This window comes from Danio rerio, chromosome 22 (genome assembly GCF_052040795.2).
Source record: "Danio rerio strain M-AB ecotype USA chromosome 22, GRCz13ab, whole genome shotgun sequence".
Taxonomy (NCBI): Eukaryota; Metazoa; Chordata; class Actinopteri; order Cypriniformes; family Danionidae; genus Danio; species Danio rerio.
The window spans coordinates 11,020,001-11,037,962 of record NC_141042.1 but is presented as its reverse complement, the minus strand read 5'-3'; the positions used below and the strand labels follow the sequence as shown (position 1 = coordinate 11,037,962).

The following is a 17,962-nucleotide window of genomic DNA, read 5'->3' as shown; positions in this document are numbered from 1 at the left end:
CCAGCAATAACACCAAACACCAGCAGAGGGAGACTTTAAGACTTGTTTAGAGCTGTTGTTCAGGATAAAAGCAAAACTGCATAACCCATTAAAACTCTTGAAATGGCAAGAGTTCAATGAATTAGTCCATTTTTTGGTTGAAATCAAGCCAATTCATTATGTTTAATTACTACAGCAAGTGTCTCCAATTAACATCCATTTAACATTGGAATCATTTTATAAAATTTTGATTAATGGAAAGCTGGTAATTATATGTGTGATTACTGGGAGACAAATACCTTTACAAAAACCTCACAAAAACTGACCCAAATGAAACATTTTTACTCTAAATAACAGGTTAGTAAGAATACAATTAATTGATATGAACATTTCATAAAATGATCATAATGATTATCCATCAAAGGGCTGTTAAATTGGCTGAAAAATAATGCAAATCAAGGTGGCGTGACTATGATGTGGATTAATTATTCTTTAATAACCACAACCCAAGACATTGTTCAGATGTAGTTTTTTAGGACAAAAGAGAGTATGTTTAAGAGTCTGTGCATCGCTCAGTAGAGTTCAGCACGAATTTCTTTAAAGAGCCCATATTATGGGTTTTTGAAAATGCCCTTCCAAGTAGTGTTTAACAGCTCTAAGTGAAGTGAATTATCCAGCTAAGGCTTAAATATGTAAGTGTACAGTGTTTAAAACTGTTGATTCATCTATAAAAGAGTCGACTCATAGTGCTTCCAACGAGTCGTCTTGATAACGAGTCATTAGGTGTTTCGCGATGACGTATCTACAAACCCAAGTAGTTGTGATGTCAGTTAAAGAGTACTTATGAACTATGTCAGAACCTGGATCAGTTTTTCTTCCTCCATTTCTCAAGTGTAAGTAACGTTACGTGCGATTAAAGTTGTTGCCTCGTTTACTCTAGCTTGCAAATGTATTTAGATGTAATTTGTTACGTATAACCGTGTGTACTGTATCAGGTTAACTCGCTATATTCTCATATCGCGTGTAAAGAAACGATTAAAATGTGACGCGTGCCGCTTTGTTTACGGACCTCCGTGGAGGAGGGTAATGTGTGTGTGTGTGTGTGTGTGTGTGTGTGTGTGTGTGTGCGCTGTCCTCCGAGGTGAAGGGTAATGTGTGTGTGTGTGCTGTGTCCTCCTCCTCTGAGAATAATGTGTGTGTTAGTGTGTGTGTGTCTGTCTGTCTGTGTGTGTGTATTTGTGTGCGTGCTGTGTCCTCCGAGGAGGAGGGCAATGTGTGTGCGAAAAGAGCAGGTAGAGTGTACATCTCCTCACCAGTTTTTGCTCAATAAATAGTTAGTCGTCGGTATTTTCAAGTCCATCTTCTGTATTTACATTCACCCACTGGCAGCCAAAATCCCCGCTTTACACTATGAAGCGTGTATGCACTGTGACTACTTTTATAATGTTGATTAGCTTCTAGGCATTTCACTCTGTCTCGTGCTGAAGACAGTCAATATCGACCAATCTCAACAGACTGTCATCGGTCCAATCAGTGCAGATTAGCTTTGCGCTATGGAGGGGTTTGGGAACAAATTAATCATTGAACGATTCATATGATAGTTGCTGGGATAATTAGGTAAAAATAAATGCAGATTACAAGATAATGAAAGTGTTTTTTGACCTTGCATGCATATCAGACTGTTGTTGACCCTATTTCATGTATAATAGGGGCTTTTTAATAATTGCAAAACAATTCATCTGACTTAACAGTGACCTTAAAACCTTGCTAATGAAAAACTCCATGACGCTTTTTACATTCTAATCCATTCTGAGGAAAAGGCCGTTAAAAATGCTTAAAATGTACTAAATAAATGAAATGGTTTTAACAATGCCCTTAAAATACTGACTTACAAAATATTGAGAAAAATACCTTTATAGTCATGCACATTAAGTTCTTACCAATATACTGTATTAGCAATCAAAAAGGGGAGGTTTGATAAATTTAAAGTGGAGAAATTTGCAAAATGGAACATTCATTCATTCCTTCGACTTATTCCCTTATTTATCAGGGGTCGACACAGTAGAAGGAACTACCAGCTATTCCAGCACAGCAGATGCCCTTTCAGCCGCAACCCAGTAATAAGAGCAAAATTGAACATTTGGCATACAAATAATTATACATACAATGTATTTTCCATACTGCCAAACCTACCTGTGATATTAATAATAATAATAATAATAATAATCACAACAACAACTATTATAATTTTGTTTCTGCATTTCGGGGAGGATTTGAAAACAATAATTTTTTACTAAATTTACAATCTGCCCCTTAATTAGCATGAAGCAAAACTATACTCTCTAATAATGATTAGGGTTGATGACTGAAACTCAGCATTACACTTAAACAGTATGTAATTAGACTTGATCAAGATTGCAGATTTGGGGGCCACTGAGCTGAGCTGCTGGAATTAGATGATTGAAATCATTCTTCTTTGCATAGAAAAAAAATCGGTAGGCCACATTTTACAAGCAGTAATCCATAAGTAACTGTAATTTGTAATTATTTTTAAACTGTTTGCACGTATGCAAACCATGTTGTATAAGCAGCTATCACATGCGTTTTGAAACGTTTTGGACTTCTTTGTCCACAAGATGTCAGTGTTGAATTGAGCCATTGTTTGCTCCACAGTCAGAATAGAAACAGAGAAGGAACAACAGCACTGCTGAGGACAGCAAACGCTTTGAGCAGACAAATGCACTTGTGAGTGGAATAATGGATATCAGCTACTGTATTTTGAATGAGTATAACATTTTTTTTTTATAATTGAGCAGTTTAGTGCGAAAACCAGCAACTTATTGCATGATAGATTGTGACTTAGAAGTTATGCTGTGATGTCAGGCTTACAACTATTCTGTCAAGACCAAATATTTAAAAGCTCTGTGAAATGAATTGTTTTAGATGTTACTATCAGTATTATAGTTTTATGTATATCTTTAATCTAGTGTGCTCTAAAACAGTGGCAAAATTTACATTTAGACGATATAAACATTCAAAGCTCGCAGTTTGTCACTTCCGCCTAAATGGATTAACACTTTTTTTTTTTGACATCAACTCATACTCAGTTTTTCATCAAATCTTCTGACCAATCTAATGCTCGCTACATGCCGCACCCCCTTCAAGACACTTCTCATTTGCGTTTTTTTATTTGATGCACTTGAGCTCAACCACTCTCTCTGGCAGAGCTGTGATAAAACTAAACGCTATTGGCTGTTTCGTTTTTTTTAAAAAGGGAAGAGGTTATTTCATGTCCCGCCCTGTCGTCATGTTTCATTTGAGATTACGTCAAAGTTCGAATAAGAAATGCACTTTTCAAAGCACTTCACAGGACCATAAGGGTGTACTCACACTAGGCACAGTTGCCTTAAACCAAGTCCAGCCTGTGATTGAGCCCCCTCCCCCTTGGCCCGCGCTCACATTGTATTTTTACCCCTGAGCCCAAACATGTGTAAGTCATCGAGGATGAGACTGTTCAGTTAGGAAGAGAATCGCTTTCACTCAGTACAATGCAGATTGCTTTAGTTATTGTTCTTTAATATTTTTAGTCATGCAGACAAATCTTTTGCTGAACAGATCCATCGCTTTTGATGCTCATAAAAGTTCTTGAAAGTCTTCGTGCTGCACATTTGAGGTTTGCTACAGGTACAGCTGACGTGCAGTGAGGGGTTTGTATCTTTAATAAAGGATGACAGTTTTTGTGCATTGAAAAATAAGAATGATTAAAAAGTCCCTTAAAAGTGACGTCGCGTTTTCAGTTTCGTGCTTGGGCGCACTTTGTACTGATACTACAAGTGTATCGTGCCAAAGACCAACCAAGACGCTCTGGCACACCTCTTCCAACCGGGTCAGGGCCAACCAACTGAACCACACTTGAGTGCGATACAGAGAACGGACCGGAAAATGGGAGTCAAACACGGCCAGGCTCGGTTCGGATAGCCTAGTGTGAGTACACCTTTAAATTGAAATGTGTTGCATAGATATTGTGATAGGTCAGGATAATTTGTTTATATTTTTATATTTTGCCTCGTTTCCACTGAGTGGTACAGTATGGTATGGTATGGTTCGGTACGGGTCACCTTTATCAGGTTTGTGTCTCCGCTGCCAAAGGGTACTAATGGTACCTTTTTAGTAGGTATGGCGCTCGACACAAAGTTGCAGTCGACGTCATTCTCGCTTCAAGCAAAGAGCTTAGAATGACCAAGAGGCGACACTCTTGTGTAATTTGAGAAACAGCCACTAGAGGGCGCCATTTTAGAATTAAAACTCCAATAGAACAACAGCATATTATAAGTCTGTAAAATAAACTATTAAAAGTGCTGATGATTGTGATAATAAGTGTTGTATTGTCGTCTTTCAGGTTGTATCTCAGCTTTAATGAGCTTTTTAAATAAATAAATAAAAAACAAAGCAGCTGCTTGCCATCGTGACAGTAATGAGATCCAATGGACGGCCGATCACTTTCACTCCAAAATGGCAGAATCCAGGGCTCGTGCTGGGCGCTGCTGTTGCAATGGAACGTTCTATTGAGTGTCGCCTCTTGGTCATTCTTAGCTCTTTGCTTCAAGTAAAGGCCTCGTGAACAAAAACAGGACACACGCACAGATTCTGCCCTTCTTCTTGGCTTTGTGGCTGTTCATCAAGACGAGAACAAGCTTTGTTTGAGCTTGTTATTATAAGTATATATTATAACGGTGTAATGTCTCGGCTGTGTATTTAAAAATGGCGCTTCCTTTATTTTTATTCTCCTGGCTTAGCTCTACCCTTTGTAAAGGATACCCAAAAAGTGGTACGGTACGATTTGCTTTTTTGTACCTTTTTGACAGTGGAAATGGGCATAAAAACGTACCGTCTGTACCATACCGTAACACTCAGTGGAAACAGATCTTTAATGAGCACTTTTAAACTTTTCATTTATTATTCAATTTCAATAATTCTTTTTTGTGTTTAAAAAGTTATTTAATATCATCCATTTTGTGGCTCTTTTGAAAATAATGGTTCAGGCTTTGTTCAGACCATTTTATCCATTTAGGATAAAAAAGTATCAATTTAACCAAATATCTACAAGTTTCAACAACAAAATAAGTAATCAATCAGTTATTAACAGTTAGCCAAATTATGTTAGCATTCCCAAAATAAACCAAATATCATACCAAATACCATAATGTATTACAAAATTTCCAAAAAGCAATGTATCCTACCACTACCTATCAGTTACTCTATTGAGCACTGTGAGATTCAGGTCTGCTGTACAGTAGCTCAACTCTAACCGTACATGTGTTATCGTTAATAGATCTGATATTGCTCCCACCTATGGGCATAATATAACACATTTGTGTTAAAACCATTTCATAACATTTATATTATTAAAAATGCATTGTAAAATTGGTGAATAGCAGGCCTCATTTTGAACACTGTAAGTAGTAGACTGCAGCAAAACCGATGTGATTTGGATGACACAAATTTTGTTCCTGTAATATAATTTGGGTCTGAATAGGTTAAGATACGGGGGGAAAAAACAACACAGAGGGGTGGAGGCTAGAGGGAGAGAGAGAGAGAGAGGCTCTGCTCAGGAAACATATGGAACAAATCTTCAGGTTGGCCTGATCTACTGCTGCCACGTCTTGCATACCGGCGGCTCCAAAAAAACTCACAACAGGTTTGGATCATTTAGGATCCCTGAGCCCCAGAAAACACCTGAGGGATTCGGACACATGGATTTGAAATGGTTTAAAGGCTACAATACGTTTCCTCCTCACACTTACTGTAAATGTTTCAATGTCAACAATCCTGAACAGTGCCTTTTCCACTTGTGTGCGATATTATTAGACCTGGTTTATCTGAAACTATTAAACTTATAGTATTTTTGAGCTTTTAAATAGAGCTCACTTCATAAGCCTAGTTTAGATCACCTCATGTTTCCCACCAATCCAATTACCCTGCAGAGTAAATACCTTTGAACCAAGACAGAAAACAACCACCCAGCTTGTTTTTATCAGCTCTTTCTAAGAGGGCCACCAGAACACTTCCCACCTCTGGAACATTTTCTGCAAAGTCTCTAAAACACGGTCTTGTTCAGACGCACACTTGTGGATTAATTAGAGGTTTTTAATGATTCGGATAATCCATTAAATACAGCATGTGTTATTTGCATGAAGACTTTCCTCACTGCATGCTTTAACTCTATAAGCTAATTTTAAATTCAACTAATTGGTTTCACTTTTTTGGAAAAAAAAGAAAGGTCGTTTTATCAGTCACCTAGAGTTAAGCAGCTGAGTTTTACTATTTTTGAATCCATTCAGCTGAGAAATTTTATTATGCTACGTAATCAGCTAGGAAACTAGAAAATCAGTGCTGTGCATAACATTGCACCTGCTGCAGCCATGGTACAGCAGCAATTTCCCTTGATTAGAGGTCTTGTATTGTTAGCTATATTGAAACGAAAATTAGATTGATTTTAACTATTGAGTAATCATCTATCTAATGATGTAATGTGATGTGATTGATTGTGGAATAAGAGGGTGGAGTAAAAAGATTGCGTCACACACTGAAGAAGGCATTGTACCAAATCGCTGTATTTTATATTTCCTAAGAATGTAAAATAAAGCTATATAAAGTAATTATTTAATTAATGTAAATTACGACCTTCTGCTTGATTAGTACTCCGAACTATAAGTATAGCTCCTAGCCATATTGGCCCAGAACATTTTTTTTGTCAGTCTTAGTATATGATGTAACTACAGAAGAGTTAAGCTTTAAATAGAAAAACTATCAAAACATTTTGAGTTTTTAAAGCAGCAAACAATTTTGCGTTTAATAGACGTCTAAGCGTAGACAGCTTGGCTAAAACAGGGCTAAACTTGGGCTGTCATTGAAAATCTAATAGATGTCTAAGAATATCCCAAAACTAGACTAGTCATCAAATAGACAGATTAGTCAGACACTATATGGTAGTCATTCATTTCTGTTTTTTGATGACTAGTCTAGTTTTGGCCTACTCGTCTATTAGATTTTCACTGACAGCCCAAATTTAGCTTTGTTTTAGCCAAGACGACTATGTTTAAACGTCTATTAGACATCTATCAAAAACAAAAAATGCTTGCTGGTTAATGATCCAATCTGATTCAATTATGTATGCTAAGCTAAGATACAAGTTTTCCCACCAGGTCTGGAGATTGGCTGAATTGATAAAATTTTTTATAAAACTCAACTGTTTACCACAAGGGGAGATCATTTTTTTAAAAAAGTGGAAAAATGTAATACTTGAAAATAAGGGCACTGGTCAAATTTTTAGAACACTTTCGGATCCTTCCAGTTACTGGTGTAAATCTGCAACTGGTGGTCATTTCCTTCTTTATCAAACAAACTCTGTTTAACTGGCAGCCGAACAGTTGAAGTGTCTAGTGTATATGGAAAGGAGACGTGTGTATCAACGATGTTGTCTATCTAGGGCAAATAGCATTTTAAGGGATCTAACCCACTGAGGCCATAGTCTGATCACGCTCATGCCATCAGGCAGGTGTTCCAGAAGAGCAAATCAGTGCGGTTTCGTGATAGTTTTTATCCTGTCATAATAAAACCTTTGAATGATACCATATCTTAAACAGTATTGATAGCTAGTATGAAATAATTAATCAATAAATAGTTAAACAAGCAAAAATTGCTAACATTATAACTATTATAACAAATGGTGCAATAGGTATTTAAGTATTAAGTTATTCCATTTAGAGATTTCTTAAATTCGGCCGTATTTTATACAACTAGATTTTATAAATTATCATATTTATAGATTTTATAGTGTTTGTATAGTGATGTTTTTATGTTCTTGTTGGGTCTGATGCAATACGTAAAATAGATCTTCATTAAAATTTATTGTGATGTTTTGAGTGACAAATAAAAGAAACTGAATTGCATTCTTTCCAGAAATATGATGTGTTTACCAGAAAGTGTCTAGTGCATATAGAGAACAAAAGAGTGTGTATACTACAGGTGATTTGTACAACCCACTCGCTTTTGTGAAGTACGCTCAGAATTCCACCCTTTCCAGAAATATGATGTGTTTACCAGAAAGTGTCTAGTGCATATAGAGAGCAAGAGAGTGTGTACTACAGGTGGTTTGTCAAACCCACTCGCTTTTGTGAAGTACACTCAGAATTGCACAACGATTTCAAGAAATATGAAGTTTTTACAAGAAAGTGTCCAGTGCATATGGAGAGGAAATGAGTGTGTATACTACAGGTGATGTTTCAAGCACACTCACCTTTGTGAAGTACACTTAGAATTGCACGCTTTCCAGAAATATGAAGTGTTTACCAGAAAGTGTCTGGTGCATATGGAAAGCAAAAAAGTGTGTATCCTACAGGTGGTTTGTAAAGCCCACTCACCTTCATGAAGTACACTCAGAATTGCACAAAATGTTCCAGAAATATGTTCCAGAAATATGGAGTGTTTACAAGAAAGGTGTCCAGTGCATATACTACAGGTGATGTTTCAAGCACACTTACCTTTGTGAAGTACACTTAGAATTGCACGCTTTCCAGAAATATATAGTGTTTACCAGAAAGTATCTAGTGCATATGAAGAGCAAAAGAGTGTGTATGCTACAGGTGGTTTGTCAAACCCACTCAACTACATGTAGTACACTCAATATTGCACAATTTTCAGGAATATGGAGTCTTTACGAGAAAATGTCAAGTCCATATGGAGAGGAAAAGAGTGTGAATCCTACAGGCTCACATGCATTAAGTACACTCACAATTGCACAATGTTTTCCAGAAATATGCAGTCTTTATAATATGCAACTATCACTGCTGATTTATAATTTCGATCACTGCTTTTTCCAGAAAAATTTTTTGTTGTTGTTGTTGAACTGCAAGCTCATCCACAACTAAAAGATTAGGACATTATTTCTAAGAAAAAAATTGATCTCCAATGTATGTGCATTTGTTTATTCTCATTGCTCACGCCAGTGCCGACTGCACGCAACTGCACTTCTTTCCCAAGCCCAGATGTTATTGTAAAGCCACCACAAATAAGTCAGACTGAAGTTTATCAAAGACCAAAAAATATATAAATGGCCTGCCAACACAATAAAGCTTTTATTTCACTCAGTTTTCACCCCCTTCCTCACAAAAAATGCCCCAAAAGAACCTCTCGGGATTGCAATCCTGGCGGTTCTTGTTTTTTCTCAGCCCGCAGTAGCGCTCATGCTGCAGACTTCTCAACGTCTGCCATGTGGGCAGCAGCAAAAACAAATCTTCCAGCTGACAGAATGAGTGCTGAGGGGTCTGTCTAGCCAAGTCAGAAAAAAACTGAAAAACACATACACAAAAAAAAAAACGACACTCTCTAGACGGGTCATGAGAGACCGTCTGTGGTTTAACTCTGATACAGTGCAAGCGCTGGAAAAAGCAATCATGTTGCAGAAGGCCTCCACAAAGTGTGCTAGAAATGTCTAAACCAATTAAATCGAACCCACTTAATTATCGGCGATGCATTTTTAAGGCCTTATTCGTCAACGTTCAGTTTAAACGAAACTCTTTACCAACACTGGCTGAAGTTCCCATTTTAATTTACTACGCATACAGCATAAACATTTAACTGAATATAATAACACAAACTATGCACAAAGCCTTAGCTGCAACACCTGTTCCGAGTCTGGCCTTAATTTAGTGGGTTAACTTTTTACTGTCCACATGCAACAATGTGGACTGGATACTAGGCCATTCCTTCCAGATCGATGTCTGGAAACTTCAGCCTCACCTCAACTCGACAAAAGGGGAAAAGAAGAATCAGATGAGACCACGAGGCTTCACTGAGGTCACCGAACACCACATGCGACCAAAACGCTTCCAGAATCCTTTCCACGGCAAAGAGGCAGATCTTAATCTCTCCCGAAACATCTAATGCTTCTGTGGGGGAAACCACAAGGGTAATCTTTCACGCTCGTCCCAGGAGATAAAACAACTTCCCGCTTTAGGCAACATCATTCAAGCTGAAGGGGTTTCAACTTGGCCTCCGAGAGAGATATTCAATCCCACAGGTATGAAATGATGATTCTAAAGCAGTTATTAAATCACTTCTGTTATGATTGTTGTTAGATATTTGGTGGTAGATCTGCAACGTTTGGGGGCAAGACATTGCTCTTTAATCTAACTAGTGCACATTTTCAAGTCAATTCCCAAAACTTAATCCAATGCAACTACCATTTATTTGCCAACAGATTAGCAACAGCTGTAAAGAAACTGATATTTTCAGATTTTAAATCATGTACTTAACAAACAAGTCTTAATTTCTTGCATTCAATGGGGAAAATGAATGTAAACCTTCAGCCAGATGTGGCTTCCAAATATGAGAGCGATTCCTATGATTGATTAATGAAAAAATGAGCTTCAGATTTCTAGAGTAAGTCATGATTTAACTGAGAAGCATTCAAATAATAGCCAACATACCAGCCTGTCGAAGCTCTGCAGAAGACAAGAAAATTACTTCAGAGTCGTATTGAGTAGTTACAGTAGTTAAATTATATTTCAAAAATTAAACCTGCTGTGTTTTTTGGATCCTTGATCTAGCTGCTTTGCCAGCTCGCATTATGACTATGACCAAACGCTGTTTTTTTTAAATGTAGGAGAATATTACATCAAATATAAACAACAATCCAAGAAGACAGGCTTCTTTCATTTTACAAGGGAGTGTTCGCCTCTACAAAATGGATGTTTGTGTTTAGAAGTGAAAAACTAAACATAAATACCTATTAATACTAGGTCAGTCAACCACTAAAGCCTCGACTTCAACAGGCACAGTAAAAACCCTGCTGAGATAATTCATGCCAGGCGTTACAACAGAAGAAAACACTAACGTAGTATCCAGATTTATAAAGAAATGTTATTTTAGTCATCTGTAAAAGCACGAAACCTCTTTAGGTAGACAAAATAAGATTAAAAACCTAGTTGTAGTTTGTTTTAGCTGTCTAATAACATTGCTTTCTGTGGAACCCAGCCCACTTAAATATGATTGTAAACAATTACTGATGATGATTGTTATTACATTCAATTTAAAATAAGTCACTTTGGATAAAAATGCTAAACGACTAAATGTAAATGCATATCCTTTAATAAGACACAGATGGCAGGTATATCCGCAGTAATCCAAATGTGAATTCTGATTATTTGTAGATGAGTCGCTGGTGGATAATATTAAAGACTAATTATGCAAATATTAACTGCACTGTAAAACCCACAAAATTAAGGTAACTCAAACCATTTGAGGAAACAGATTGCAACAAACCATTTAAGTTCAAAAACTAATCCTAATGAGTACTGTGAACTTAATCTATTTGAGTAAACTAAGCAATTTAAGCACAGTAAAACCCAATAAATAAAGAGAACTCAAACCAACTGAGTACTGTAAACCCAATAAGTCAAGGCAACTCATTCTGTTTGAGAAAACCGATCGTTACAAACCATTTGAGTAAAAAAAAAACTAACCTATATGAGTACTGTGAACTTACTCCATTTAAGTTGAAATAATGAGGTATTTAATCAACTCATTACTCAACACTGAATTTAAAACTCTTTTCAAATGAGTAGAATAAACTTTCAGTAAATTTTGAGTTAACTACACTCATTTCGTTTGATAAAGTTGACTGTTGGGTTTTACAGTGTACATTCTCTAAAATAAATACGTGTTTTAAATGCATTTTTTTCAATTGTTGCATTGTTCTTAAAGCAGAAAGTGTGAAAATAGTTTGCGTGTTGCAACATGTCAACATATTTCCATTAAAATCTGAAGGCAAGATGACACAAAACCTACTTATTTTATAGAGGGACTTTAAGCTAATTTCTGCGAATGTGCCAGATTGGAAAAGCAAGCTTGTGCAACATGTTTCGCAATTCGCTGCATTGCAAAGTTCAAGTTTTAGGAACTGCAAATTTAATTGACATGATTGCATGAGTCCATTAGAATATCAAAATGAGAACTGTACAAAAATTTTAAATATGGAGCAATCGTTTGTTTATCAGTCTCACATCAGCTTGGTTTCCCATTGGGAATTATCAAAGGCTAGAACTAGACGTGAGCCATCAACGCAGAAACGTTTTTTCTGTGCTAGTTGTTCGGTGTCATTTTGGTGTGTCCTGCACTTAAAGGCACAGTATGTAATATTCGCCACTAGAGAGCGCATATTCACAAAAACAAATGTGTAGTTTGATGACAGAGTGACAATGTGGAATCATGAGAGTTTGAAAAGAAAAAAAACTTGATTTACCAAGATTTACTAGTGGTGTCCTAAAAGAATTTGACGGGCTGAACGAAATTATTTCAATTATACTCTCATTAAAATATAGCAAGTTCAAACCCCTGTTGGAAACTGTCTTTTGTGTTTGTTCCAAACAGATAAAAGAAAAAAGCAAACTAAACCATGACATTGGCGCAGCTCTTGACAATACTTTGTCTGTTTTTGCTCACTGGAGTTCTGGTATTTTCTCAAGACTACGAAGAAACCAACTATTCAGACTACAACACGGACGCCATCTCTCTGCCTGAAGCTCCACCACTTTCTGTAACTCAACAACCCGATTATGATTCCCAATTAATATATTCATACGACTGTGCCAGAGAGTGTTTCTGTCCCTCGTCTTATCCCTTCGCCATGTATTGCGACCACCAAAAACTCAAGGAAGTTCCCAACATCCCAAGGCACATCCGCCACTTGTACATCCAGCATAATGACATAGAAGAGATCACCTCAAAGCCTTTCATCAACGCCACGTCCCTGAGGGAAATCAACCTCAGCTACAACAAGCTCCAGTCATCTAAGGTGGATAAAGATGTCTTCAAAAGGCTCAAAGACCTTACGCAGTTACACCTTGAGCATAATAATCTGGAAGACATCCCTTCTCCTTTGCCAAAAACTCTTAAAAGGCTTCATCTGGGATTCAATAAAATTTCAAAGATAGCGGCTGACGCTACACGAGAGCTTACAAAACTTACAGTGCTGGACTTGGGCAGCAACAGACTAACAGATGCAAGTATTAAAGGCAAGATTCTATCTGGCATGAAGAGCCTCATGCAAATCATCCTGTGCAACAATAAGCTGAAATCCATGCCAGCAGACCTTCCAGAATCGATTCAGCAGATATCTCTGGAAAACAACTCAATAGCCTCTATACCCGAGGGCTACTTCAAGAAGACTCCCAATCTCATGTCCCTGAGAATGCCGCACAATAAACTCAAGTCTGTTGCATACAATGCCTTTAATCTGTCCAAGCTAATGGAGCTCCATTTGGGTCATAACCAGCTCTCCAAACCGTTTTTTGTTCCCAGGAACTTGGAACATCTGTATCTAAATCACAACGACTTTAAAGGTAGGTTTAAACCTCAAGGCAATTTGGAGGCCGGTTTCAAAGAAACAAATAGAGACATGTACTTACATATTTTCTGTTTTGTTTCACAGCCTTATATCATGTTTCACTCTAAACAGTCAATTTATAAATGCATCTCAATAACTGTAATGAAAAAATTGATAGTTAAAAAGGGAAAAGTTCACCCAAAAAGAAAAATTACCTCATCATTTACTCTTCCTGCTGCAGATTTAAACCCAAGTTTTTTTCTTCTGTTTAACAGAAATGAAGACAAATAGACTTCCACAGAAGGAAAAAACAATACCATAGAAGTCCAAGCATCCTTCAAAATATTTTATTTTTGTGTTTAACAGAAGAAAGAAACTCAAATAGGTTTTAAGTGAAGAGTGATTAAATACTGACAGATTATTCAATTTGGGTTGAACTATCCCTTAAAGCCAAATTACAAGCAGATGGCAAATCAAATCTCTCATAAATCAGTGTTTAAATTATTCAATCAAATGTTTTGAAGATTTGTTTGTGACCGAGTGAGCAATTGAAAGCAAAACCATGTGTTGGTTTTTCCTGATGGCTCTTCAGTTGATTTGTTTGGAAGTAGTTGGTGAAATAAGCTAACACAACATGTCGAGTCTAAAACGTATAACCTAAAATGTAAATGAGCTAGAATTGTATAAAATTGATGGAAAATTTGTTGTGATTTGGGGAAAACAGCACCATTTTAAAAAAAGATCTTAATTTTTGGAGCATCACAAGGGAAAGCGAAACTATTTTCTTATCAAACAACATCAATTATACAATAAATGTTTTCAAAAGAAGCCACAACCCTAACCATAAATGAACAGATGATGTGTAAACCAAGGTTATTATAGTTAACAAAAATGAATGAAAAAACAAAACCTACAATTGAAAAATTTAAAATTTTAGCAAGCACGTCCTTCATTTTTATCTTTGTAAATGTATTTAATACAGACTGTAAGCCTTTTAGAATCTACAGAAATTACTTCGCGCTGTCAGGAGTTTGACCCGTACGGCACCTCAGAGTCTGTAATTCTGATGCCATTGGCCAGATCAAGCAGGTCCTCCACCAGTCATGCTCCCGCGACAAACAAACAATGAGTGGACATGACAGCAGCATGATGACAGCACTAAATACAAGACGAGCAGATGCTTAAACTTGTTAATTTAACACATTTGTGCCCAATAATGGGTTTTATTTCTGTATTAGTGATCGCGACCGCAAACAAATCTTTCTTTTCTAACTGAATCTTCCATATGAACTGGTTGAACTAATTAACCAATTCGAACAGAATCATCTGAAACTATTCGCGTCTCCAGTAACGTTAAGCACTTATTCACAAACTACTTAATTTTTACATGCCTTATACCCCACTCTGACTCAAAATAAACCAATAGATACTGAGTTATTCAGTTATTAGAACAGTACACAGATGACTGATTTGAGAAGCGGTTTACTGATAATACTGTGCATGCATGATTCAGTGAACCGAACACAAACAGTACATGGCAGCCTGCTGTGACTGAACTAAACTTGAACAACTGCAGCACGGGTAATCCGAGGGCTTAAATGAGATCTGGCAAAACGTAAGTTTATCTCTTAATAGAAAGGCGCAATGGAATTTAAATAAGCGAATCATGCTTCAGTTGGGTTGCAAAACTTAATTATAACAAACTTTTTAGATCATGCTAATGTTTTAACTGACTGAACTGATTCTGAATCTTGCACCTAACAAATATCCTAATTTACTAAAAACAACAAACAAAAAACTAAAACTAATACTGAAACTAATTAAAAATAAACTAAAACTAAGCCATTTCAAAATATAGAAACTAATAAAAACTAGTAAATCTGCCTCTAAAAACTAATTGAAACGAACTGAATTTAAAAAAGAAAAAGTCCAAAATGAAATAAAAACTAAAACTAATGAAAAATTTATTCAATTTTAAAACTATTATAACTTTGGTGAAAATATACAAATGAGATTAAACAAATATTTAAAATGGTTAAAAAATATATAAATGAAGCACTAAATTACAAAAAATTGGATTTTAGATAGAGATAGGATATATTTTAGATAGATAGGGTCTTAGATAGAGATCATGTTGGCTGGAATCATTTTCAGTAACATTTAGCTCACTATTTACTCGACCTAATTTAATCACTTTACCTTACTCTACCTCAAGGGCTCCAAACCTTTAGGAGTTTCTTTCTTCTCTTGAACACAAAAGAGGTTATTTTGAAGAAAGCAGAAAACCTTTAACATCTATTGTGGGAAAAACAAATATGATAGAACTCAATGATTCCAGGTTTTCAGCTTTTTTCAAAACAACTTTCTTTTCAGTGCAACAAAAGAAAGAAACTCATAAAGGTTTGGAACAAGTAAAGTGTGAATAAATGTTAACAGAATTTTCAATATTGTTAACTAGTCTTTAATTTGACAAAAATTACAACACTATTCTATGATATTCTATTATAACAAACTGACCCAACCCTTTAATATACAGACAAAAATGATTTTAATAACATGTCAAAATGACTCCTCATCTTGTTGCAGATCTGAATATCTCTCTAATGTGTCCATCACTGGATCTTGGCCACCCAAACATGCTGACCTACATTCGTCTGGACAACAATAAGCTGAGCGGACCAGTGGACTACTACGCTTACAGATGTTTCCCAAGGCTGATCATGATATTTTATGGACACCAAAGGAAAGACGATGAAGATGACTCTGAGAAATCTCCCAAAAAATACGAAAAACCTGACCGACCAAAAAAGCCCGGAGGAAGCAAGGCTATTGACTCGGAGGTCTGAGATGCGTCATGCATAGTTCGACAAACCAACCGATTCAATATTCACTTCAAGTAAATCAAGATGATTGAAATATTATTAAAAACATATATTAGTAACTTTAAACCTTCCATTCCTTGTTGGTTAAAAATTCTATTTGACTTTATGCATGAACGTGTTTAAAATGAGTTGCCATTTACAGAAAATTTGCTTTTTTTATTACTTTTTGCTCCATGAATACAGTAAAAAAAAAAGTTTATCAATCACTTCAATGCATGTAAATGTGTGCCAGATAAATAAAGCTACTTTTTTCTGGTGAAATTATTGTTTAGTGTTTTTTAAGATGGAAAAGTATAATGCTTGGTTCACACTAAACGTGAAATGAGGTATTCGGATGAGTGAATTATAAACGTGTAAATATACACTGGTCTCACAGTTCAGTTCGGTTTGATTGCGATTGTCATGTTATCGATTTGGTTCAATTCAACATCACAGTATGTCTTGATGCATTGATGATGGACCGCATCCTCAATTTTACTTAATATTTATAAGTATTTTGTCATTAAATACAAGCAGTCAGAAAAATAAACAGAAACGTGGTCGACCAAAACGTCTTGAAGATATTAAACATTAAAAAGTGATAGTGGCATAATGACCAGCTAGTGGGAGAGCTGGAGCTTTTACAGTGTGCCGTTAGCAGTAACATAAGGAATGTAAGGTTCCTTCAGCATCAGTGAAACTTACAAGCAGCAAAATGTGCCCAGATCTAGGCTTTTTAAAAAGTTGGAGCATTTAAATTACTAGATTTTTAATTGCATCTACACGCATGTGCGTGTTACCTTCAGACCGTAGATTACTACTCATTTGCATGTCTCGACTCCCACACTCATAGTATTCTACTTGCGAGGGTTTTTTGACATACTATACGCTTGTTAAGTGGTGACGTGTTTGTGACGTATGTAATACTGTTTCCAATGGTCCAAGCCGCCATTCATTTGATTGGAAAAATCATTCGTTTATGGTCACGTTTTATTCCTATCACACATTAAAGTTAATTTTATATAAAATCATAGTGTAGACAACAATCTCTTCGCTTGCTGCATAACAAATACCAAAAATGTAACAATTTTAAAAAAATATTAATCACTTTCTAGCCATCGGATAATAGGCAATGGACATATGTACTGCGATCGTGATTTTCGAAAGCATTAAATCGCTTTGTAAACGTTTATTATTTCCATTTCATGAGTCTCCCCATTCAGTTGAATAGCGCACTTGGACCTGGAAGCCGCTTCGCGTGACGTCACACTTAACAAGCGGATGTCAAGACATACCTTGCCATATTATGTCAGAAAACGCTCACAAGTAGCATACTATCGGTGTGGGAGTCAAAAAATTTCTGACATACTATGGTATGTCTACTGTAGAAGTTCCAGCAACTGAAATTTGAGTGAGGGGTAAAACATCCCCTGAGTAAACTAGAGCTAGTGATGCGGTTCTGTGTTTGGTATGAATCAAGCAAAAAGGGGGACACACATCGGATGCGCCACACCGCACCATGCATTTTAGAATTCTAAACATAGATTTCTATCAGGGTACGCACACCAGTGTTGCAAGTCGAAAGCTGTCCACAGTGCCCAGTTACAACTCAGGATACTGTTCATATTTCTGCCGTCTGAATAGAGGACTCTGAGTCATGCCGTGCCACCTGAATAGTTGGTCTGGTGTGCGTTACTTCCAACTGTCAGATGCGCTTAACAATACAACATAAATG

General features: G+C 36.4%; 2 protein-coding genes across 2 annotated transcripts in view; one reads left to right on the top strand and one right to left on the bottom strand.

Annotated features, from left to right (window-relative positions):
• Window positions 1–17,962, bottom strand: part of cenpp (centromere protein P) — a 73,181-nt gene that overhangs the window by 34,135 nt on the left and 21,084 nt on the right.
• Window positions 2,664–16,509, top strand: omd (osteomodulin). The gene is made up of 4 exons (XM_087303979.1): window positions 2,664–2,724; window positions 9,740–10,060; window positions 12,412–13,382; window positions 15,953–16,509. The coding sequence occupies exons 3-4, from the start codon at window positions 12,437–12,439 to the stop codon at window positions 16,210–16,212; spliced, it is 1,206 nt and encodes a 401-aa protein (XP_087160105.1). The 5' UTR covers window positions 2,664–2,724; window positions 9,740–10,060; window positions 12,412–12,436; the 3' UTR covers window positions 16,213–16,509.

Bases quoted from the DNA above. Each gene is read 5' to 3' on its own strand.
- omd (XM_087303979.1), top strand. From the start codon at position 12,437: ATGACATTGGCGCAGCTCTTGACAATACTTTGTCTGTTTTTGCTCACT. The intron at 13,383-15,952 runs GTAGGTTTAAAC...ATCTTGTTGCAG, and splicing joins AAATCACAACGACTTTAAAG to ATCTGAATATCTCTCTAATG.